Source organism: Protopterus annectens, chromosome 5.part0, assembly GCF_019279795.1.
Source record: "Protopterus annectens isolate FY-2018-M chromosome 5.part0, PAN1.0, whole genome shotgun sequence".
Lineage (NCBI taxonomy): Eukaryota > Metazoa > Chordata > Ceratodontiformes > Protopteridae > Protopterus > Protopterus annectens.
In genome coordinates this window covers 1,824,681,790-1,824,707,143 of record NC_056735.1, presented here as the reverse complement: position 1 = coordinate 1,824,707,143, position 25,354 = coordinate 1,824,681,790, and the positions used below count along the sequence as shown (strand labels likewise).

At 38.2% G+C, this 25,354-nt stretch overlaps 1 protein-coding gene across 1 annotated transcript in view; it reads left to right on the top strand.

Moving 5' to 3' along the window:
• Nucleotides 1–4,371: 4,371 nt before the first annotated feature.
• The window catches only part of LOC122801924 (T-cell surface antigen CD2-like), a 380,436-nt gene continuing 359,453 nt past the window's right edge, over nt 4,372–25,354 (top strand). Inside the window, exons 1-2 of the mRNA XM_044071652.1 lie at nt 4,372–4,484; nt 4,713–5,030. Coding sequence (XP_043927587.1) covers nt 4,442–4,484; nt 4,713–5,030 — 361 coding nt within the window. The 5' untranslated portion in view covers nt 4,372–4,441. The remainder of the gene's footprint in view (nt 4,485–4,712; nt 5,031–25,354) is intronic.

The following is a 25,354-nucleotide window of genomic DNA, read 5'->3' as shown; positions in this document are numbered from 1 at the left end:
AAAACAGAATGGCTACACCTCCTCCTTTTTTTCTTTGCCTATCTTTCCATATAATATTGTAACCTGGGGGTGTTATCTCATTGTCATGGTGTTCTGGTCTAAACCATGTTTCTGTAAGTATGGCTAAATCTGGTTTGTATAATGCCAATAGTGCATGGAGGTCCTGAACTTTGTTGATTATACTTCATACATTAATGTCTAAGAGCAGAAGAGACGAGGTTGGCCTGTTATATAGAGGATTTGGTTGGGTTAAGTTGGGGTGGAGTGAAGTAATGGGTCCTGGGTTGGGGTGTATGTCTCCACAGCAAGAGAGTTTTAGAGTTAGGTATATGTAGAGCTTAAGTCGTTTTTGTACTATTTTATTTTGTTTCTGGGATAAGTAGGGGTTAATTTTGTTTGTTGCTTTATAATTAACATAGGGGTTGAGTTGAGTTGGGGTAAGGTCAAATGGAGATATAGGGAAGTGTGTTAGCTTTAGTGTATTGGCTGTGGTTTCTGTTTGCCACTGAGTTGGATAGGTGAGATGAAATTGCGTGTGGTAGGATGTAAGGATGGATAACCAGAGAAGAACCAAAGTAGTTAATGTATAGAAAGCTTCCTTTAAGTGTAGGAGAGCCATTGTATTAGTTTGCTTCTTCTCCTTTTATGTTACCTTTTGTAGTGGGAGAGTTGTGGTGAGTGAGAGTAGGAGTTATGGAGTGGGTGGTAAAGGAGCAGTTAATGGTGTTAGTGAAAAGGGCGTGGTGTGATATGTGTGAGTGAAGACTGAGGGTGTGGTTAGATTGGGAGATTAGGTGTATGAGTTGGGGAGGGAGTGGCTAGCAGCTATAAGTGTAATTGGAATGGAGGTGGTTGGGAATGGAGGTAGGGTAAGAGAGCGGAGTGAGCGTAGCGAACGGAGTTGGGCAGCACTGTCTTAGAGGAGCAGCAGCAGTTATGGAAAACAATCAACTAGGAGAGGGCTATGGCTTGGAATACACTGAATAGCAATTTATTTTCCTGGGAAAGCTATTCTATACCTAACTTTCTGGTATTTACCTTCCTCGGAAAGAGATGCTATGCCTAAAATCTTTGAGGAGGGAAGCCTAAAATCTATAAGTAGGGAAGAGCATAGGATATCTGGGGCTAGACTATGGAGAAAGCTGGGAAAGCCCTGGCAGGACAGGGGGGCACAAGGTCTAAGGTAGTAAAGCTAGGGTCCGAGTGAGCAAGGTGGAAGGTGGGAGGACAAGCAAGAGGAGGAAGTAGAGGTAAGAGGGGGGTATGTAGTTGAGGATAGGAGGGAAAGATGAAAGCTAGGTTAGAGAAGTTCAGTAGGGGGTAGGAAGATAGGTAACTAGGCTAAAGGCCAAATAACATCTGTCAGTGGGGTGGGGGTTCACAGCAATGTTATGTAGCTGACCAGGAGCAGTACTCAATGGGTATAACAAGAGGGCAATACAGTCAGGAGTATATATTATTAATACTGAACATATGTTCAAATACTGTTTCTGTAAAGGGATTCCTCCAATTGAGCAGTATTCTGTATAGGGATCTTCTTCTGGAGTTGGCTGGGGTACTACAAGCCTTATTGTTGTAGGTGTCAGGGACCTGTAAAAAGATAGAGAAGAGACCCAGGTTAGAGCAGGACAGTAGAGAGAAGTGGGAGTGATATTAAATAGTCAGGAGTGTAAGTCAGTGTTTAAAGGCAGTAGATACAGTTGGGAGGTGTAAGGAAGAGACAGAAAGTGGATGTATTTCACTGTAGGAATGAATATTTGGAGGAGTAGTTAAGGATAGTCAGAGGGAGTTACTTGGCTGTGCAGTGATAGACTGAAGGCAGATAGGAGGTAGAAAGAGTACAGAAATGAAGCTACAGCAGGATAGGGATAATAGTACTTCAACAATGTTGTTAAAACATAAAACAAAAACAGATATCAGCATGGTACATCATGTTAGCACTACACAAGTCTTCGATTTAGAAGAGTCTTAATGGGTGTCTGTTACTAAGACAGGATATGCCACATACATCTATTGGTTAAATGCAATATACTTTCACTAATAAGACAGGATATGCCACATACATCTATTGGTTAAATGCAATATACTTTCACTAATAAGACAGGATATGCCACATACATCTATTGGTTAAATGCAATATACTTTCACTAATAAGACAGGATATGCCACATACATCTATTGGTTAAATGCAATATACTTTCACTAATAAGACAGGATATGCCACATACATCTATTGGTTAAATGCAATATACTTTCACTAATAAGACAGGATATGCCACATACATCTATTGGGTAAATGCAATATACATTCACTAATAACACACAGCACATGAGGTTATATGCAGTAAACAATCTCTAGTAACACACATTAGGTCTGGAAGGAGGCAGCATATGACATTTAGGAGCAGTCAGTGGTGTAGATAGTAAGACAGGAATGAACCAAACATTGGCATAAGATAACTAGACAACGTCATGCCTATACTTCCTATAACCTACACCCTATAAGTAGGTTGGTTGCTTAATGTAAGGCTTCCTACATGACTACATACCCTCCCTTTACAAACAATCCCAGTGTCTGGGCCCCTACCAGCTTGTGATGGGGAAAATAGCAATACCGCAACACAGAGCCTGCTCACCAAGCATATATTTAAGGGTGAGGTTCAGTAGAGTGTAGTCTGTGAGCTTTAATAGTTAACTAAGTCGTCACAGATACGGCTGATTGCATAGATAAAACTATTCCTGCATAGACAAAGACTATTCCTATCTCTAGTTCCTATCACTAGTTCAAGTGCTTAACTCACCTATGTCCTCATGAGGCGAAGGCAGACATAAGATGTGAAAGCCTGCTGTTATCTGCACAGCACTGTAACAAGACGCCACAGGATTTGGGGCACAGCGGGAGCGCATTGAACATACAAGTCCTTTCCCAAGGTGACTGTAGATACTACAGACAGATCCTGACTGAGGAATAGTTTAGGGTATCATTAATAGAGTGATATATGCTCTAAAAGAGAGCCCTGGCAGGACAGGGGGGTACAAGGTCTAAGGTAGTAAAGCTAGGGCCCGAGTGAGCAAGGTGGAAGGTGGGAAGACAGGCAAGAGAAGGAAGTAGAGGTAAGAGGGGGGTATGTAGTTGAGGATAGGTGGGAAAGATGAAAGCTAGGTTAGAGTAGTTCATTAGGGGGTAGAAAGATAGGTGACTAGGCTAAAGGCCAAATAACATCCGTCAGTGGTGTGGGGGTTCACAGCAATGTTATGTAGCTGACCAGGACCAGTAATCAGTGGGCATAACAAGAGAGCAATACAGTCAGGAGTACGTATTATTAATACTGAATATATGTTCAAATACTGTTTCTGTAGAGGGATTCCTCCAATTGAGCAGTATTCTGTATAGAGCTGTTCTTCTGGAGTTGGCTGGGGTACTACAAGCCTGATAGTTGTAGGTATCAGGGATGTTCAAATACTGTTTCTGTAGAGGGATTCCTCCAATTGAGCAGTATTCTGTATAGAGCTGTTCTTCTGGAGTTGGCTGGGTTACTACAAGCCTGATAGTTGTAGGCATCAGGGATGTTCAAATAATGTTTCTGTAGAAGGATTCCTCCAATTGAGCAGTATTCTGTATAGGGCTGTTCTTTTGGAATTGGCTGGGGTACTATAAGCCTGATTGTTGTAGGTGTCATGGACCTGGCCAGCATACAAACCACTGCGTAAGGGGCTATGGATATGGTAGGGAAATGGCGCCGAAATTTAAGTGTGAGTTTTAAACAGGCGCAATACATTATTATATATTTTCTGAAAGATATGAAGTCTCAAACTCAAATGTCTGTCATTATTTAATATTATTTAATTATGTAAATGCTCAATGATTTGCTAGAAAACTACAAATTTTATGAGAAACAGACCAAAAATAGGAGGCAAAAATCTGGACTGTTAAGAGGTATGACACACTGTAGCAGAGGAGTTTAGTTGTTAAACCAAGCATCGTTCTTGGGCTATATTTCTTGTGTTTTCTTTTTAAGTGTCACTTTGAAACTCATTTTACTGGGAGCTCCCACAACAAGCTCAGGATATTTGATAGGACTTAAGTTTGGTACCTAATGACCATTCACATATGTCAGCCTCATTTAGTGTAACAGCAGAGGGGTGTATCACTTTTGGCTAATGCACTAAAGGTAGTTCAGTTTTTTTGTGAATAAGACAATAGTCTTTATTTCAGATCTACAATGTTAAGCACTATTAGTACAGGTTACAAGTGAAGGATTCTTCAGCAGAACTCCGTGTGATATCATTTCCTTTGCTTGGGAATTTTTTTTTTTCAAAACATTTGTAGCAACACCACCACGTGTTGTTTTACTCATTACTTCCTTTTATCTTTCCTCCATGCCACTTCCTTATTTTTATAAAAATTCTTACAGCAACTAATTAACGTTTCACTGCTGACATGGCACATCTGTACTTCACTGTTTTTATGTTAATGGTAGCTGGTAAGCCATTTTTGCTGTTTTTATAGTTTCTGAAAAAAATATGAAGCATGCCCTAAATGTCACTTTTTCTACAGTATGTAATAAACAGCACTATAAGATGAAATTGTGTTCACTGTTTAATAAGCCAGACATGTTACTTTACAATTAGTCAGGTAAATCTTTTTCAAGATACTTCTGTTTAACTGTGTCTCTTTTTATCCATTTTCATTCTGCTGTTTTGTTTTTCAGATTTATCTGTATCTGGACATGGTAATGAACTGCCTGTATATGGTATTTTGGGAAACACTGTTTTATTTCATGTCAACTATTCAGATATATCATTTGTGTCTGATGTCTTTTGGAAAAAGGACAATTTGGGTGTTGCTAGATTCAAAAATATGACAAGCATTAGCTACGCGGAGTACAACAACAGAATTAAGATCCTTCCAGGTGGGGATCTTGAAATAAAACATACCAGAAAGAATGATACTGGAATTTACAGATTTGACATGTTTGACGATGAAGGAAAACTCCTACATGGTGGCAGTTTTTACTTATATCTTTTAGGTAAGTCTTTTGCCCATTTTGTTAAATAGTTTGAAAGTGAAGTTTTGATTTATTTTGCTGAATGATTTATTAGAGTTGAATTAAAATAATACAATGTGGAGCATGCTTTGGTAATTTTTAGTTATGCATAAAACTGCTTGTTTGATGATACTTTACTTTTGCAACAAAGGTGAAACAGCATCACAGTTAAAACACAGTACATAACATGTTCCTTACTCTGGGAAAATACACAAGTAATATTTTATAGAATATGTAAGAAATAACAGTGCAGCATGGTTGAGTATTACCTCAAATTAAAAATAGGATTTAACAAACATTGTGCATTTAGTGTTTAATATCATAGCACTTTCTGTTAAATGTCAGGTTAGTTTGGGTATAAAGTTTCAATATATGTGACGTGATTACTGTAAATGAAAAATACATTCCAAAATATAGTAACAGTAGTAGTCACAATTAATGCAAGATACTTTGCTCATATTTCACTGAGTATAAATGCATGAAAAACTAACTGAATGGTGGCTTGAAACAATTAGATCAGTTTTCTTTATTTTTGAACAGTAATTTATCTGATAAAATAAAGAATGCGTTTTCAAGATTTGTTTTGATAGCTGAACCCTGGAAGTATACAAAATGCAGAGCAATTGCATATGTGCTAATCTATACTTTTTGAAATTATGATCCACCAGACCAGTCATTTAGTTTATGACAGAATATGCACATTGTATTATTAAAATGACTAGGTTCACTTCCAGCTGAGGTACTTTTACACAGTCCATAAGAAGAATTTCTGACTTCTTCTACTACATAAACAATCTATAGTCCTATTTGACTGAAATAAGTCATGTGATTAAGTGGCCACTTATGCATCCACTAGCCTGTGCATTGCAGAAATGAATGAGCCTAAGGGCATGTAGATGTCACATCCCTGCTGGTCTGCTGTTCCAAAAGATCTAGTTGTAAGTTGCATTTGAGACAATTATTTCTCAGTTATGTTTGGAACCATTACATGACATACATGTGTCCCACAGTCCTGAGTAATTTCTTCAGTAATATGTCTGTGTACTAAGAAAGATTAGCATAGCCTTGGAAGTGCAGGCCTCAGTTGTTTATGTGGCTCATCTAGTAGCATAATTATAATGATAATTTAATGACTCAAAAGTCTTGTCCTAGGTGAGGAACTTTATTCTTCATTACTTATGTTTTTTATGCATTCCTCAATATTTATATACATCATACCTGTGTGATTTCACTGATGCAGCCATTTGCAGAGCCACTGCGCTGTGCTCTGAGAAACATTAACATTCTTAACTATACACAGGCCACAGGTAGTAACAGAACTGTTAAAGAATTCCAAATGGTTCTGAGTTCAATTCCCGACTGAAGCGCTTCATTTTTTTATACGTGTACATGTCAGTATTCCTTGACATGTCCGCACCAGTCAATGCATGAGAACAATGAGTAATGAATTTCTGTATCCAGTTGGCTATGTACTACGTAAGATTAATATGTTAAGGAATTCACAAATTTAAGCTGCTTTTGTGATGTAGTAGGTAGACTAACACACATCAATTTATATTCAGACCTCATCTGAGGCCCTGGCCTAATTCTCATTTATATGTTTACATGGTCTAAATACATATAAACCACATACTTGTATAAAAGTAATGTTAGTTGCTGGCCATCTTTCTTGTTGTCTAGTTGAATTGATTTTGTAGATTGGGAGCTGTACCCCTTTATTCCACATATTATAGATCCAAAAAACACTATTTCCACAGCTGTGCATGACTACACAAATAGTATATGAATTCACATAAGGCTCTTGCTGCCCCTATAGTGCCTTTTTTAGGCAAGGTTCAAATAACAAATTCACCACCGTAACAGGAACAGGCAAGCAAAAACTGAGGGTAATGCTACTCAATGCTAGAAGTCTAAATCTCAAAATACACTCACTTGAGGCACTCCTTAAAATGGAGAACATTGATATCTGTGCAGTGACTGAGACCTGGTTCAAGGCTCCAGAGAGCACCCCTGCACTACCAGGCTATAACTCATACCACACTTTTCGGCCATGTAACCTGGACCGAAACACCAAAGGCGGAGGTGTGTCCATATTCATTAAGGATATCCACACCTCCATGCTAGTTGCTCAGCATAATGCATCCGAGGTTATCCAAGTGCAACTAACTCTGGGCAAAACTGCAATCCAAATTGTAGCTTGCTACAGATCCCCCACCATGCCCCAGGATTCCCACTCCTCTTTTCTTGATGTACTGGAAAATATTAGGGTTCAACCAAACACCCTAATAATGGCCGACATCAACTACCCCACCATTAACTGGGAAAATTACTCGTGTACCAACTCCTTAGCTCAACGCTTTCTGGAATTCATAAACTCCAATGCCCTGGATCAACTTATCCACACCCCCACCAGGGGCAACAATATCCTAGACCTAGTCATTACCAGCATGAGTGACCGGTGTTCCACACCTGAAGTCAACTCCTCGTTGGTCCGATCCGACCATAAGCTAATCACCCTTGATATCCACATCCTGCCCCTACCCCCATTAAGGATACCACGGTAAAAATTTCTCCAAAGCCAACTTCATGCTTCTTAAGACAGAAGTGGTGAACTTCATGACACCCATGCAGATGGACAATACAGTTACAACTGCTGAATCCTACACAAATGCACCCTATAAGCACTTACACGAGTGCATGGATCATGCTATCCCAAACAGAACCAAGATGCTATCCTCCAGAAAAAGGAAGCCAATTTGGTAGTCCCCTGCCATAAACAAACTGTACAACAGAAGGAAGAAACTGTTGCAAAAGAGAGTAAAATCCCATTAGTGGAGAAGTTCCCTCTTCAGCCTCAGTAAGAAGCTGAGATCCCTTATGAGATCCTTCAAAGCTCAAAGCTAGTTATGAAAACAAAATTGCCACTAATTCTAAGGACAACCACAAAGCATTCTATAGCTATGTCAAGAATCTCAATGGCAACACTCAGATCTGCTCTGAGTTACAGCACAACACGAAAATTACAGAACCAACTGATATTGCCAACATCCTGGCAGATAGGTTCAGTGCTAACTTTACCCCCTCCCTCACCCCCTAAAGGGCCCATATCTATACAGGAAGAATGCAGAGGCCCTGTAATCACAACTACGCAGATAAAAGCTGCACTCTCTAAAGCCAAAAACACAGCATCCATGGGACCGGACAACATCCCAGGCTGCGTTTTACATGAACTTCAAAATGAACTTAAGCACCATGTTCAATAATAGCCTCGCATCAGGCTTTGTGCCCACTGAATGGCGCACAGCAACAGTTATCCCACTCCACAAAGGGGGAGCCACCACTGATCCCGGGAACTATCGACCTATTAGCCTGACGAGCCTGGTCTGCAAGGCCATGGAACGTATCATCATGGAACTCATAAACAAAGACAGTGGTAACCTCCAAACTCTGGATCCCACCCAGTTTGGTTTTGTGAAAGGCAGATCATGCCTCCTGAAGCTGATCGACTTCTTTGAAGCAGTCACCAAAGCCGTAGATGAGGGTAAAGTGGTTCACACAGCCTATCTTGACCTTGCTGAGGCTTTCAACACCATCCCCCATTCTGGAATTATAGCTAAACTCACTAAACTAGGTATAAATCCCTACGTCACAAGATGGGTTGCCAACTGGCTCACTGACAGAACCAACACTGTAAAAGTTGCAGACTCCAAATCTGACCTCAAAGCAGTGACAAGTGGAGTACCACAGGGTTCCATCCTGGGACCTCTCCTGTTTGGTATCTACTTCTCTGAAGTACAGGCTAACACAGAAGGCCTCTGGCTAATGAAGTTCTCAGATGACTGCAAACTAGGAGCCATAGTCAAGTCCCCAAATGATGTAGACATCCTACAGAAGGGCCTCACTGAGACAGATGCCTGGTGTCAAAGCCATGGCCTCAAGCTCAATACCAAAAAGTGCAGTGTCATCCCCTTTGGTAAAAACTCTGTACCCATGAACTACCACATAGGCAGCAATTTATTTAACACTGAATGTGTGATAAGAGAACTTGGGACCCAGGTGGGCAATAGTCTCTCCTTTGATAGTCACATCGCCACAGTAGTCAGGAAGTACTTCTACATGGCGCACCTCATCGTAAAAGGGTTCTCATCCAAGAAAAAAGAGGTCGTTGTTCCCCTCTACTCGACACTCATTAGACCCATTGTAGAGTACAATGCCCCTTTTGGAATGTACCTCACAAGACATCTGCAGCAGCTGGAAAGGCCACAGAAGAACCTCACAAAGAGGATTACTAGCCTCAAACAAATGCCCTACACTGACCACCTCAAAAAACTCCAGCTTTACTCTGTAGCATATTGCCTACTCTGAGGTGATCTCTGCCTAACATATAAAGCTATGTCAAACCCAGAGCTGTTGGACATTACACCTAAAAAAATCCCAATCCCTCCGAGCTACATGCTCTAGGGACCTAAACCTTGTCCCCACAATAAAGAGGACATGCTGGAGGGATAGATTCCTGTCCCAGAGACTTCCCATACTCTGGAACAGGCCACCCATCTTCATTAGCACTCTTTAAGAAAAATCTTGATGAGTGGATGGGAAATAGGAAATACACCCCGGGGATCACTTCTGTGTCTCTGCTTGACAGTGGCACAGGGAAATTACTTTCTTGGGTGGCATAAACCAGGGAACTTTGATGGCTAGGCTTACATAGGTCCTTGGCCCGATAGCCTAGTACCTACCTGTGAACCTATGAACCTATGAATGGTATAACCAAATTAATCTCCAATATAGTACTTAACAGAGGCAGACTATAACAGAATTGAAACTGCATTTTGCAAGCATATTTCATAACATGAATAAAGGAAGTATACTGAAAGATGTGTTTGTGTTTTACAAGCTTAGCAGAACTTTAATTTATGCACTGAGTTTCAATGTTTGGCCATGTTCCCTAAATCTTATTAACATTTTAGTCATATTATGTGGTTGTGATTAGATTGTTTAAGTTTGTAAGCAGTGTACAACATAATGCTCATTCTCTTCTTGATGCAGGTTTGATAGTTTTATTCCTTTAAATTTTTTTAAGGTTCCTAGCCTAGCAAGACAATAAAACTATGAAGCTGGATATTCCAGTCCCATGAAATCTAAATATTCCAGTGAAGGAAAAAAATAGAATGTCTTATATGGCAAACTGCTGCTTTATCAAAGTATGTTTGACTGGAGCATGGCAAGCTGACTGCGTTTGGCTGTACACAGCTTTGAATAAGTACTATAAATAGTTATTCCTAGCAAGATTAATGTTAATGCATTGTAGTGCAGTGTAGAGACCTGGGAGTATTTGTAACAGAGGTCAGGAGGTTAAGAAATTTGGTGGGGTTTTATATTCAGAGGTTTTGTTATATATGCTATCTTTTTTTAACTGCTGTTACTTCCTTTATTGCATTGTTTTCTCATAAATATAATATGATAGATTGTTATGCTTTACAGTTTACCAGCCTTTTTTCTTAAGTCTGGACCATTCAGACCCAATCTGTGTAATTAGTATGACTATGTTATGTACACCTCCTAATTTGTACTTACTTTACCTTAACAGCTGCTTTTCATTTTCAGAGTTTGATTGTTAGTTTTTATTTTTCTGAAGAATACCTTTTTATTTCTCCCTGTGGAATTCCTTATTAAATATTGTACCTTGAATGCACAGAATAGTGATCAGAAGATAGAGAATAAACATTTGACTGTAAAATATGTTTTATTAAAGACAAGTCACCAACAACCCAGCATCTCTCCTTAATTAGTTTGTTTTGGCAACTCCATTATTCAGAGCAAAGTCAAATATGTATTTGTTGAGATAAAAGTATGTATTTTTAAAATTTTAATTATTCAAACACCTGTGTGCTAGAAGAAGGAACAATACCTTTTTTCATTCTCAGATGAAGGCATATGCCAACTAGCTAGCAACATATTTATAATTCCTATTCTTTACGTTTCAATAACTTTTTTCCCCTTTACAAATGAGAATTCTAAAAAAGCTGACATTTAAAAGCATGGTGATAACAAGTAGATCTCAAAGCAAGTGATTTTCTGCTCTGACTTTTCAAACCCCAAAACTAGAGCTAGCACTATAATTATAACTTTATTTTAATGATTCCTTTTACACAGTAATTCTACGTAATGGTTCCTTAAGAGTAGCTACTTATCCATGCAATGGCAAATACCACACTTTGTCTAAATATAGTACCCTGTTTTAACTGTAAGTTAAATTTTCCTAGTCATATACCACAGTGGTGCCTTATACTAAGTAGAACTGTGGAAATTATTCAATTGTTCTTACTGCAAATACGGTAAATCTGATCACATCGATATTCATAAAGGAATATGCTGCTATGGTATGGTGACACTATTTGAAAACTATTAGTTACCTCATTATTAATTAATTTATTTATTTACTTATGTATTAATGTGTTACCTGAGTAAGTACTACTAACACTTTTCAGTTATGCCCTTGGTGTAAAAATACAACAGTACAAATACAAAGCAAAGCTATACGCAAAGAATATATAAACACAAACATTTCCAGCGCCTTTAAACAACAGAAGCCTTTATTCTTCAATAAAGAGGCTTCTCCGGCCTACAACAGACCCAGGGTTTAAAAAATCTCTCTCTCTCTCTCTCTCTCAACAGCATGACATTAATTTTCTTAACAGTTAATAAAAATATATTATTGTTGGATAATTTTATGAAGTTAGTTTTAAGACATGACCATAACCTTACCCCACAATACCTAAATACAGTCCTAAGCCACTGCAACTGGGAACTACTATGAACATTAGGGTTAGACCACACAGTAGAATACTTCAATACTACCTTCTCTAACATTCTTAACAGTCTTGCTCCCAGCAGAAAGATCAGAGTTAAGGCCAACTACGCACCCTGGCTAAGTAGGGACACTAGAACCTTACTAAAAGCCAGAGATAAAGCCTAGAAAATCTGGAAAACTGACAATACCCCTAGCTCCAGGCAATACTATCAACAGCTTAGAAACAAGACCAAGGCTGAATCCAAAATAAACAAACAAAACTATTTTCTTAGTGCCCAAAGCAAATATTCAAAGAATCCACAAAAATTCTGGCATGCCATTAACTCCCTACTAAAGCCAGGTAAAACCACTACTCCAGCACCCAACTCTACAGACAATACCCTAGACATAGCTTCTCAGTTTAATAACCATTTTACTAAGTCCATCTTAGCCCTGTCCAGTCAAATAACCAAAAATAGCCTACCTCAATCACAACCCAACCTATCCCACAGTACCCCCTCTTTCAGCCTATCACCTGTGCCCACCTCAACTATCAAAAAACTCCTCATAAAGCTCAAACCAACCATACTGGCAGCTGATAACATACCTGCTGCATACCTAAAAATGGCTAGTGACTCACTATCATAGCCCATCTCCATCCTAATCAACCGCTCCATACAAGCATCCTACATACCCAAACTCTGGAAAGTATTTCACATCATTCCTCTCCATAAAGGAGGTAACCCCTATGACTTCTCCAACTACCGACCTAGTGCCATCCTATGTCCCCGATCTAAAATACTTGAGAAATGCATCCACTTGCAGGTGATGACATTTCTTAACACACACAATCTCCTATCTACCACACAACACGGTTTCCATCCTCATCACAGCACTACCACTGCCCTTCTGTCCTTCACTAATCATATCAACCTTCACAGGAATGATAACAAATATGTATCAGCCATTTTCCTGGATCTCTCAAAGGCATTGTACATGGTCTCCACTCCATCCTACTAGACTCACTAATATCACTATCCTTCACCTCCTCTACTATAGCCTGGTTCAGAAGCTACCTATTTGACAGGCAACAATCTGTCCAGTGGAAAGGAACTCTGTCTCCACAACTTCCAACCCCCATAGGAGTCCCACAGGGCTCTATACTGGGCCCACTACTATTTTCTATATTCACAAATAACCTCAATAGCTCTACACAGCATGACACACATCATTCGATATGCAGAGGATTCAACCCTGATCTGCTCTGCCTCATCTCCCACCACCCTACAAACACTCACTCAGGATACCTTCAACTCTGTAGAAAAATGAATCTCAGGTATCCAACTAATCCTAAAGCCCAAAAAGATTCCCCCTAATAGATAAAAAAAACCTCTCCTTTACCATAACATATAAGGACGGCACCACCATCTCCCCTTCTAACCACACCAAACTTCTGGGCATTGAAATTGACAATAATCTTCACTTTGATGTCCACATCTCATATACCATAAAACTAGTACACAAAAAGCTAGGCTTCCTATACAGGCATAAGTCCTTTCTCTCACAAAAAGCAAGAGTCACTCTTGCACAAAGCCACCTCCTCTCAACTCTATCATACGCAGCACCAATCTTTACCCAAATCAGACAATGTGACCTAGACAAACAAGAATCATGCTACAATATAATAGCCAAGTTTGCTACTAACTCAACCTAGAGATCCCATCACTGTACTGCACTAAAAGAACTAAAATGGCTTGAGCTACCACAGCTACTTAACTATCATCAGCTGGGTACAGCCTACAATATTCTCAAATATCCTGAAAAAAATCCTCAATATCCAATCTACTTACTGTCTACACTGCAAACCGATACCTTAGATCTAGTGAAAAATCTCTCCTCTCCATCACCAAAGCTAATAATAACGCGGGGAAAGCACTCTACTCCCACACCGTTGCCAGAAATTGGAACTCTCTTCCCCATTCCGTGTCCACTGTCCCCTCCACCTCCATATTCAAAAACTCCCTCAAATCACATCTGCTTAGTACCTGGTTATGCCTTTGTATCACATAACCCTACCCACACTGCTATTAACTCCCCAAACTGCTCTCTGATCACCTGCCTGATCTCTGATCCCCTGCATGCTTGTTCATGTGAAAGTTGAACTTTTAACTGTAGAATTTTACTTGATATATTTTCTTCTATTACCAGTGTATAACTACACTGTCATTTTACTTATTTTCTATATCTTCATTTATTTGGAGTGTTTTTAGTAATTTCTTGTTATATTATTATGTTCACCATATATGTCGTAACCTGTTTACTACATCGTATTTGTGTAGTTATTCTTGCTGTACTGTTTTTGTACAACTACCATATTTCCCCGAAAATAAAACCAGGTCTTATATTCTTTCTCCCGGCGAAATGCGCATTAGGGTCTACTATCAGGGGATGCCTTATTTACCCACACTGTACAACAATCTGCCTTTATTCAGTTATTTATGTACAAAAATTGACATTAATTAATGAACACAAATCAACATTTCTTCATGTACAAAAATTGACATTTATTCATGTACACAAATTGACATTTATTTTGTAATTTTCTGGAGAACAGTTCTAATAATGGGTTGACAGTTGTGTGTGAATTCTACATAAACAGTGCAACAAACATTTCAAGTCCAGAATATCTGCACCTTGGCTTTCACAGTTATTCAAATACAGTCATGTCATCTTCCTCTGGGACATTGTCATAAGTGTCCAACCCACAAATTTTGGCCTGAATTTCTTGCAACTCCATTTCCTGTAGCACCATTGGCCCCAGTCTGTCATGCCTAGCAATTGAGCTCTCCTTAAATGAGCACTGCTTGTCCAAGTAGCCTGCTCGTAGTGCATTGGCAACACGGCTGTCAGTGATTTTATCCCATGAATTTTTCACCCAAGTCATGACCTCTTGCAGGCTAGGCTTCACAAAGTTTCCATGCTGATTTCTCTCCATTCTATTTTCAATGTAGTCATTGAGTTCCATGGGCAAATGGTCCTTGAATGGCTTGTTTATTGCAATATCAAGATTCTGGACATAGGCAGTCATTCCTGCGGGAATCATTATTTGATCTATTCTCCTCCATGCTAGGAATTTCTTCATTTCTTTAGTGCAGTGAGTGCTGGCTGAATCCCAGACTAGAAGACCTCTTTCGCCACCTCACAAAACAAGTGGCAGCATTACATCGACCCACTTCCTTATAACTGCTTGTGTGCACCAGGCTTTTTCGGTTTCAAAAATGTAAATGCCTGAAACACGTTCAATCTTATCCTTCTTGCCCTTACTAATGATTAGAGGTGGAGTTTTGTTTCCATCTAGATGAATTGCCAAAATACAGGTAACATGTACACTCTTGTAACCAGTGGAGGGAATGCAGATTGACGAGGCACCCCTCTGATCAATTGTTGTTTGAGATCCTTGGCCCATAAACACTGCAGTTTCATCCATAGCAATCATATTTGAGAGTTGATATTTAGAAAAGTCGATGCCATCAACAAAGGACTTGAACACAAGTGCACGTTAAATAACTTCAGTATCTTCCAGCTTGAACAGTGTTGTTGATCTTCTTAGAGACAGTTTATATCACTGAAGGAAGTCATTCAGCCAATGTTGTGATGCTTTGAATTCTTTTGTGGATATTTCTAACTGTGGTGCTATTGCAAGGGCAAATGCTTGAATATCACCCCTGCACACAACCAAAGCCTTTGCTCTCCTGTTAGCAATCCACTCACAGATGATGTCTTCAAGCTCAGGAAATAATGATTGCCGTCCTGATCCACACTTACACTTCTTAGCGTTTCCCTCATTGGCCTGTTGACTGAGGTTAACGTACGCTGCTTGCCATTTTCGGACCATTCAGAGATCTAACTTCTTCTCTTTACAGAAGGCCATCAGGCTCTTTCCACGGGAGTCCTCCACAATTCCTTTCTTGTACTCGATGGAATAGCTCTTTCTTTTTGCACTCATCTTGTCTGGGGGGGGGGTTAATTGAAGACTTACGTGTCCGGAGTGGCAACAGAAAATGGTGCCGGTTATGAAGAGAAGACACTACCACAGCTGCTCGTTACCATGAGCGCATGTTTCCCGTGCGCTGTCTGTACTTTGACCGATCAAAGTACACCTGCGTGGGTTTATGGGCCAAGGATCTCAACCGTCAAGTGTGAGTGATGATTAGGTCATGGTAAGAATCAGAACTGGGGCTTATTTTTGGTGAAGGGCTTATATCATGAACACCCTGGAAAAACCATGCTAGGCCTTACTCTCTGGTTAGGTCTTATTTAGAAAGAAATACGGTAGATGCTGGAGCTTTTCTTCCCGGGCCTCCACTGAAAATGGACCTGGTCCAGACGGAATTTCCCGGTTAACAAATGTAAAATAAATAAAATAAATAAATAAATAATGTTTGGAGGTTCTGATATAACTTGATAGATTCGATCATAATAATGTCATCTACATAAATTACAAGATTTAGTTTTAGCTTAACTAAACTAATACCATTGGTATAAAAATAAAATAGAAATGGACCTAGTGCGAAGCTTTGAGGGACACCAGTTCTGAATATACCCTTGTCAGGAAATGATTCAGTATTATATATTTGAAATGTTCTATCTCTTAGACAGATTTTGTTTTCTGCAAAGTTTAATTTGTTAAGTTTATGTAATAAAAGCTGATAAATGACTGTTTCAAAGGCCCTGGTCAGATCGATAAATATTCCTGCGGTTAAGAGTCCTTCATTCATATTTGAATACGAGTTAGTAGCTATTATTAGCGCTGTCATACTGCTGAAGGAGTTTCTGAAACTATGTTACTGATCACGTAAGAGTTCAGACCTTTTTGTATGTGATAAGAGCTGTTTACAGCAATTTTTCAAAAATATTTTTATATGTACACATATCTGATATGGGTCCATGATCCTTTGGTTAATGTGCAGTTTAAAACATTCCCCTATTTTACTCTCCAATTTTTCTTTTAAACAATTCAAGACTTACTATTTAAACTACATTATACTGTTAAGAGGAATACATTTCTTTGTCTGTGCACACACGCACACACACACACACACACAGACACATATATATATATATATATATATATATATATATATATATAAACACACACATACATATATACATACACACACACACACACACACACACACACACACACACACACACACACACACACACACACACACGTCAAGGTCAACAGACAATAAACACATGCTTTGTTTATATTACTTCTGTGTTAAGAAAAGTAAGACTCAACATAGAAATAATATAATATTTTAGCTTAACATTTGTGTTTCCATTTGTACATGACATAGAGTACCTTTACATTAAAACTACCTATTGTATACATGTGGTAAAGCTATACTGCTACAGGTCTTTCAGGCATTACCAAAGATGTATTAGTAGTCCTGAAAGAACCACCCACCAGCCTCCATAAGCTTAACAGTAACCATTTTGTTTTAAAAAAAATCAGATATAAGTTTAACATCTCAGTGCCTTAGGGGAGCTTATCTAACATGAGTAAAAATAATTTAAACCATTGTTAAAAAACTATGAAAGGCATTGAAGCATCAGGCACGACAACATACTGCAACAAGAATTCAGATTCACTCAATTGTGCGGCTTCAGTCGTCAAAAGAACATCTACAAATAGAACAGATTATGCAGGGTTTATCCCTGCAGTGACCATTTCACAAATATTAAAATAAAAATGACTTATGTACCTCCAGAAACATCAGCAAATTTACCTACTTGTTCAGACGAGACAGCATTTCTTATAATGAAAAAAAAACAGTAATACAGGGAAAACATGAAGACAAAAAAATTATTCCAGATTATACAACACTCACATATATGGTTTGCTATATCATGCTAAGACAAAAGCTATTCAAACACTCTTTACTAAGTTCATCCCTAAGATGCTAAAACTCAGATTAATGTAAACATCAGCCTTTGCAACTCTAACTCTCATATCCTAAACAAACCTGTATGAACCAGGTCTACTTTAGATGAACAAAATGCCACTTACCCCATAACCTGATTCACCAGGATGAGAACACAGACAGCACCACAACACTGATGTCCCAGAAAACCGACTATTCACTCCAGGTAAGTAACCACTCGGCCATCCTGTTGAACTTGGTCCCTTACCCCCACAGTAGTGCGATCTTGGAGTTGGTATATTTAGTTAGGGGGTGGGGAGCCGCAGCCCCCCAAATAGTAAAGTGTGGGGGGAAGCCCCTCCCACATGGGTGGGTTTGGTTTTCTTCCATTTACGTGTTTGTTTTGGATGGCTGAGTGGTTACTTACCTTGAGTAAATAGTCAGTGTTTTGGGACGTTGGTGTTGTGGTGCTGTTGATGTTCTCGTCTCGGTGAATTGGGTTTCAGATAAGTGGCATTTCATTCATCTAAAGTAGACCCCTCTAACCATACCTCTCAACTGTCTAGATTTTTGCAGAATGTTCAGATTTTTGCTCATATTGTAGTATTTTTCACATAAAACGTGCAGTTTTCGGACAAATCACTTATGGACTGAGTTCGGCAAATAATGGCATACTTTTAAACTTCAGACTTCATATCCTTCAGAAAATACATGGTAATACAAATCCTGTTATTCAGCAACTTTTTAATTAGTAGTACCAATTATGTCTGGGCCTTTGTATCCCCCATTATTTTAGTTTATGTCCAGATTTCTTGCCCTTATAGGTTGAGAGGTATGTTGTAAACATTTATTTCCTAGAGTTGCAAATAACTTGTACTTCAATAAGCATGTAGAAATTCTCTTATCCTCCTCTGATTCAGCCATGCAATTGCTAGAAAAAATGACATCCTGATAGCAACAGTGTCTCTAAACTCTAAAAACAAAAGTGCATTTTGCAATTAGTTTATTGCAAATGCAAAAACGTAAGAAATTGCTCTTTGCCACAAGCCCACATCAAAATTAGTTACTCTCCAGCTGAGCTACGTTATGTGTTGACAATCATAGTGTCTGTAACCAGCATACTATGTGAAGTTCAAATTGACCAGTGAAGCTGCAGAGTAGTTAGTAATTTAAATGGATACTCCTTACATGTTTTTTTTTTTCGTACTCGCCCATGAGTGCTCTTAGGTTTAATGTGAGAAAGTTTAGGCTACCTAAAGGAATTTACTTTCTTTGACCTTGGCATGTCCCACACTAAAGCAAAGCTATTTGATAAACAAATGGTTACATCATTTCAAAACAACTGTATTAGGTTTTATAAACTAGATTTCCTTATAGTGTGCAAAGACAAGTTATAATAGCTGCTACATGTTCAATTTTTACTGGGTTTTGTGGGCTCACTGATACTAGTGTGCTTACACGTTACATCTCTCTTCATAGATCATATTCAACATCCTATCATCACCATTAAGTAGAAGCTGTTCTAGAACAGGCTATGGAGCATATTGACTGTAACTTATTTTCTTAATCTAGTTGCAATAAGCTATCTGATGCCATTTTAAAAGTCATTATTTTGTGACTGATTTAGTTGACCAACTGTCATGAATTAGAGTATGACAGGGGTGCTGCAGACCTGTACCCCATATATGCACCCACCCAGCTGGAGTTGTGTAGGAAGTTTGGCCAGATCCATATGTAAGGAACACGTGCATGCTTTTCTCATCACATCTGAATAAAGAGGCAAAATGCTGGCGTTCATTCAGTGGCTGAGGGCATAATATTACAGATTGGAGATTTGGTGACTGTCAAAGTAGACAGAGATGTGCAACTAGTCAAGTACTTTGCACCTTATGGTCTTTACCTTTAACCCCAGGGAGTACAAGTAAAAAACAGGACATTTCACATCTCCAGAATACTGTTTTTAGAGTTTGTCAAATTCCAAAACTATCTAACTAACTAACTAACTAACTAACTAACTAACTAACTAACTAACTAACTAACCAAACCCTGGCCCATCAAAAGAAAAAAAAAACAAATAGAATTAAAGTCTTTGCAGGGAGCTATGGCCCCGTGGCACAGGAAAAGGATCACAACTGTATCCCAGGCAGCTAGGGTTCAACTAACATCCTCATCACTGGAGGAATCATCCAGGAAGGTGAGGGAATTAAGGGGTATGGCCTACTCACCTTTCCTGGGGGAAGCCAGAGTTAATTTCCTGGTGAGGAATGGAAATTCCACCGCTTATGCATCGGTGGGTGGGGCAGGTATATCCAAAGGAAATGCCCTTACAAAAGTAACATTCTCTATTGCTATCTCATTGCACTCCCCTCCATTATGTTTACAGGATGCATGCATTAAGGATGGAGAAATCAAAGAAAAAAACTTAAACCATCCCTGTGGCTGTCTGAACGGAGGCCCCTCGCAGCCAACCCTCACCCCTGTGATAATGAACAAATGCAGCAAATGGTCATGACAAGAACTGATAATTAACAGACAGCAGTGGCAAAAACTACAAAAAAGGTCTTTGCAGAGGAGCAAACTCCTGCTTCTTCACAGCCCTGGCTCTCTAATTTTGCCAACTTTGAGATCATACAAGGAAGAAAAATGAAAGTATCTTTTTTCCACACTGCTGTGATACTTCACAACACAGCATAAGTTTCTGCAGTCTTGCAGAAAGAAAATTTTCTGTAGGGAGGCAAGCTCCTGTATACCCACACTTCCACATTTCTAAATATAGAAAAAGCCAAAGGCTCACATAGTACCTCGAGTGACATCAGGTGAAGAGAAAAATTAACTCACTTCAGCTTATGTGATGATATCACACTGCAAAAACTAATAGTTGTATTAGCACAAAACCTTTCACGATAATGTATTCCAATTTAAACATGCAGAAAATCCAAGAACAAACTGTATTATAGACCAGTGATGAAATAATACACAAGAAACTTCGTCTGAAAAATAAAAAACTTGTATTGAAGAAACAAACACGGTTAAGTGCTTTCATCCCACCATTCAGACTTATCAGAATATAGTAGCAGTCACCCTAAACATATGAAAAGACATATATTCAAAGGACAACTAGTACATGCTGCTAGACTGTATTCTGATTTTCAATATTTAAAGGAAGAGATGGACAGGTTGACGCACATGTTTCTGGAGAGAGGTTATCCCCTTACTATTGTCGAAAGGCTTGGTGAAGAAATACTCACAAGGTGTGGTAAAAAATTCATACCCCTCTTAGGGACAGAAGACACACTAGATGAAATATCTCCTAGAGATTTGAAAGAACCCCCCACTAACTTCACCAATTCTATGGTTATTCCTTTTGATTCACATTTGAAGGAAATCAGGAACATTCTACTGAAAAACTGGTGCATTTTTAAGGGTAATCTATAATTTTTGACACATCTGGGGGGGATACCAGGATTTGTCTATAAAACAGGTAGAAACATTAAAAACATTTTAGAACATCGTAAAAAAGACCTCCCCAGATGTACAAATAGGGGTACTAAATGCTGTGACTTTTGTAATCAATATAAATACATTTTACACACAAAGAAGGTTCAGATAGGGGCACTACCCCCCCTCCCCGATATCACATTGGAAAGTGAGAATTGTGAATCTAAGGGGGTTGTTTACCTTGCGATCTGAAATGGATGTAATCATTTTTGCATAGGCAAGACAGAAAGGCAATTACACAGGAGGATTTACAAGCATAACTATGCCATTCAAAAGAAAAATACGAACAACTCCCTTTGTAAACATTCTCTAGTATGTCCTACCTTTACTAGATTCTACTTTGGTATACTTATGGTAGTACCCAATTCACCTAGAGGAGAGGCATGGGAAGAAGAACTTAAAAGGAGAGAGCTATTTTGCCAATTGAGACTGAATGCAGTCACATTACCAGGTCTCAATGAACATACATCTATCTCTCCTATACTCAAGATAAGGGCAGCTAAGCTTTGAAACACAAGTATGTTTTTTACTGATGCATTACACAAAATAATCTTCTCAGTAGTCCTGTCTAGGTATGTTCCTTACCAATACCAGGTTGGCATTCATGTGATTTTATCATTTGTTTACAGTTTTCAACAATCATTAATATTTTTTTCATGTACAAACATACATTATAGTTAGGCCAGTAATTAGTTGAAGAATTATTTAACTATTTTTTTAATAAAAGTGTTTTTTACACAGATAGGGTAGTAACATAATTCAATCAAAACATAAGTCTTACAAAATAGTTTGCATTTACTGACAGTTTTCCTTTAAGAATTCTGTAGTACTTCATTGGAAGTCATTTTTTTATTGACTGTTTTATTTTCAAATGTCTTTTTATACTTTGAATATGCTAGCAAACACTGTTCTGATGAAGTCCCGAATGGTGAGATGAAAGCTCTTAACCATGTTTGTTTCTTCAATACAAGTTTTTTAAGGTTTACTATGGTAAGGTCGAACCGGACCCCATTGAATGATAGGATCATCGACCCACGTCTGCAAAAGTCACAATGTTGAATCCCGACATTGTCAAAATATGACTTGACTTTGACCACAGAACTGGCTTTAACATGGGTCGAAATAGGGGCAAGATTCATATTTCGACAATGTCCGGTTCGACACTGTTGCCATTCGGCCTCTGGACTTTAACTGAAGTGGGTTCGACCACTTCAACCTTATCATAGTAAACCATTTTTTTACTTATCAGACTTGAACTTTCTTGTATTATTACATGACTGGTCTATAATATAGTTCGTGCTTGGATTTTTCTGAGTGTTTAAACTGGAATACATTATCTTGAAGGGTTTGTGCTACTACAACTACTACAGTTTTTGCAGTGTGATACCATCGCACAAGCTGAAGTGAGCTACTTTTTCTCTTCACCTGATGTGATCCGAGGTACTATGTGAGCCTTTCACTTTTCCTTTTAATTTTGGCTTGGCTACAAGGACACACTCTGGTTTTACATTTCTAAATATCTAAACTCTGAGACTGCATGCCAAAAGGGAAAGGAAAAATCAACTAATCTCCACTTAGCTATGGTCAGACTCTACTACCTATACGTAGTTTGACTAATACTGAGATATAATGGGACACCATATCACGTCCTTAATGAAACAAGAAACTGATCACCAGAACAACAAAAAGTGGTGTAGAGTTATAAAAAACAAGTGAGCTTTGAACAATCCTACAAAGGCAAGCATGGAAGGAGTCCCAAACACAAGTTTTAAATACTAAGCACTTTTGTTCTTTTTATTTTCAGTAGAACTTCATTAGAATTAAAACCAAGTGCACAATCCAAGTCTAAAAGCAGTATCAGATGAATCACATGATCATCCCTAACCAATAAAATACTTGTTTCTGTTCCATCTTTTCTTCTTAAAATTAGAGTGCATTTTGAAACATCAGGAAATATAACCAAGTATTAACTAGTCAGAAATGCTACTCTCTATCTGAAATGGTACAGTGTTGCTGAGATTTCTAATATAATATTTCTAAACTGAAAACATATTTATCTAAATAAGAAAATCTTGTCTATTACAAGCAACAGTATTTACCATTTAAAGACTTTGTGCCATCAGAAAACATTTAATGTTTAGTGTTTCATTAAGACTGAGAAACATATCTGTCCACAGTCTTATGTGCCACCAGTATTCACAGCATTCAAGTAGGACATTGTAATTACCTACAAATTCTTCCATAGTGACAGCATCTACTATGAAAAACTGGATTTTCTTTTTTAAATTAGTGCACATTAGTGAGTGTTTGGCTAAAGAATTACTAGTGTCTGTTTTATTTATAGCCAAATTGCATTCATAAATTCTACTTGGCAGCTTTCTCACAGTTTTTCCAACACAGAACCCTGGGCAGGAATTACAAAATGCCAAGTAAATAACTCCTTGTGAAACACAGTTATATCTGTTTCTTGCCCAAAGGTTTAAATTCAGTGTCTTGAAGTGAACATTAGAAGTGTTGCTAATAAATTGGCACTGTTTACACCTGCCACATTTGTAAGTACCACATGTACTGTATTTGTTTCTGATGGTGCAGTTTGATGGTGTTCTAACTTGGATCTCAGGTTATGAATTCTTTTGTAGATAAATGAAGGGCTGTCACCAATAATTTTGGCTAAGTCACCATTTCCTAAAATAATCTTCCAGTTGTCTCTGAGCATGTCTCTGATAAGATGTACGTCAAAACTGGAAAATACCTGGTATAGTGAACTAATAAAGTATTTGTGGAAGTCAACTCATCTTCCCAGTTTGCCATAATCTCTGGATGATTTTTCATCAAAATAGTTTGGCTTTGTTTGATCCGAACAGAAATACTTCCTTGATGATATTCGTAAGCCAGTCAATGTCATAGACGTTCTGGAGAAAAAGCAATTTTAAATATTTTGCTTCTTCCTCAAAAATAGTTTGTTTACTTGTGAGCCTACTAAGTCTGATGAATTGTCCTTTTATCACTATCTTCCTCATATGAAAGGGGTGTTGACTTTTCTTGTGCAGGTATTGATTAATAAAGGTCTCTTTTCTGAAAATTTTACTTGCAAATTGAGAAGCTTATTCCTCTAGGGAAACTGTGATGTCCAAATAATTGATGGCCTTTACTACACCACTCATAGTGAACTGTAGAAATAGAGTACTGGAATTAATGAAGTCAAACAATTGATGTAGTTCGACTTCGGTTCCCTTCCATACAAAAATGAGGTCATCTATAAATCTCCTGTAAAAGACTACCTTTTCCAGCAAGGAGTAAGGTTTGAAGTATACATGCTCTCACCAAGCCATTACCAGGTTAGCAAATACAGGGGGTACTTTTGCCCCCATAGCAACTCCTGTTTTTTGTTTATAGTATTTCCTTTGAAACTTGAAAAAGTTCACATCAAGGCACTGAATTTAAACCTTTGGGCAAGCAACTGATATAATTGTGATTCACATGGAGTTGTTTACTTGGCATTTTGTAATTCATGCCCAGGTTTCTATACTGGAAAAAACTGTGAGAAAGCTGTTGAGAAGAATTTATGAATACAATTTGGCTATATTGAAAAAAGACACTAGTAATTCTTTAGCCAAACACTCACTAATGTGCACTAATTATAAAAAAATCCAGTTTTGCGTAGTATATGCTGTCAGTATGGTGTCCTATTTGAATGCCATGAATCCTGGTGGCAAATAAGACTGTGGGCAGATAAGTTCCAGGTCTCAATGAAACAGTAAACATTAAATGTTTTCTGATGGCACAAAGACTTTAAATGCTAAATACCATTGCTCCTAGTAGCCAGTGTTTTCTTATTTACAGAAATATGTTTTCGTTTCAGAAAAAAATTATAATAGAAGTTTTGTCAGCAACATTATACCATTTCAGATAGAGAGTAACATTTCTGATTGGTTAGTGCTTGGTTATATTTCTTGAACTTGTTTTAAAATACACTGTAACTTTAAAAAGAAAAGAGGGAACAGAGACAAGTATTTTATTGGTTAGGGATGATCATGTGATTAATTTGATATTTCTTTTAAACTTGGATTGTGTACTTGGTTTTA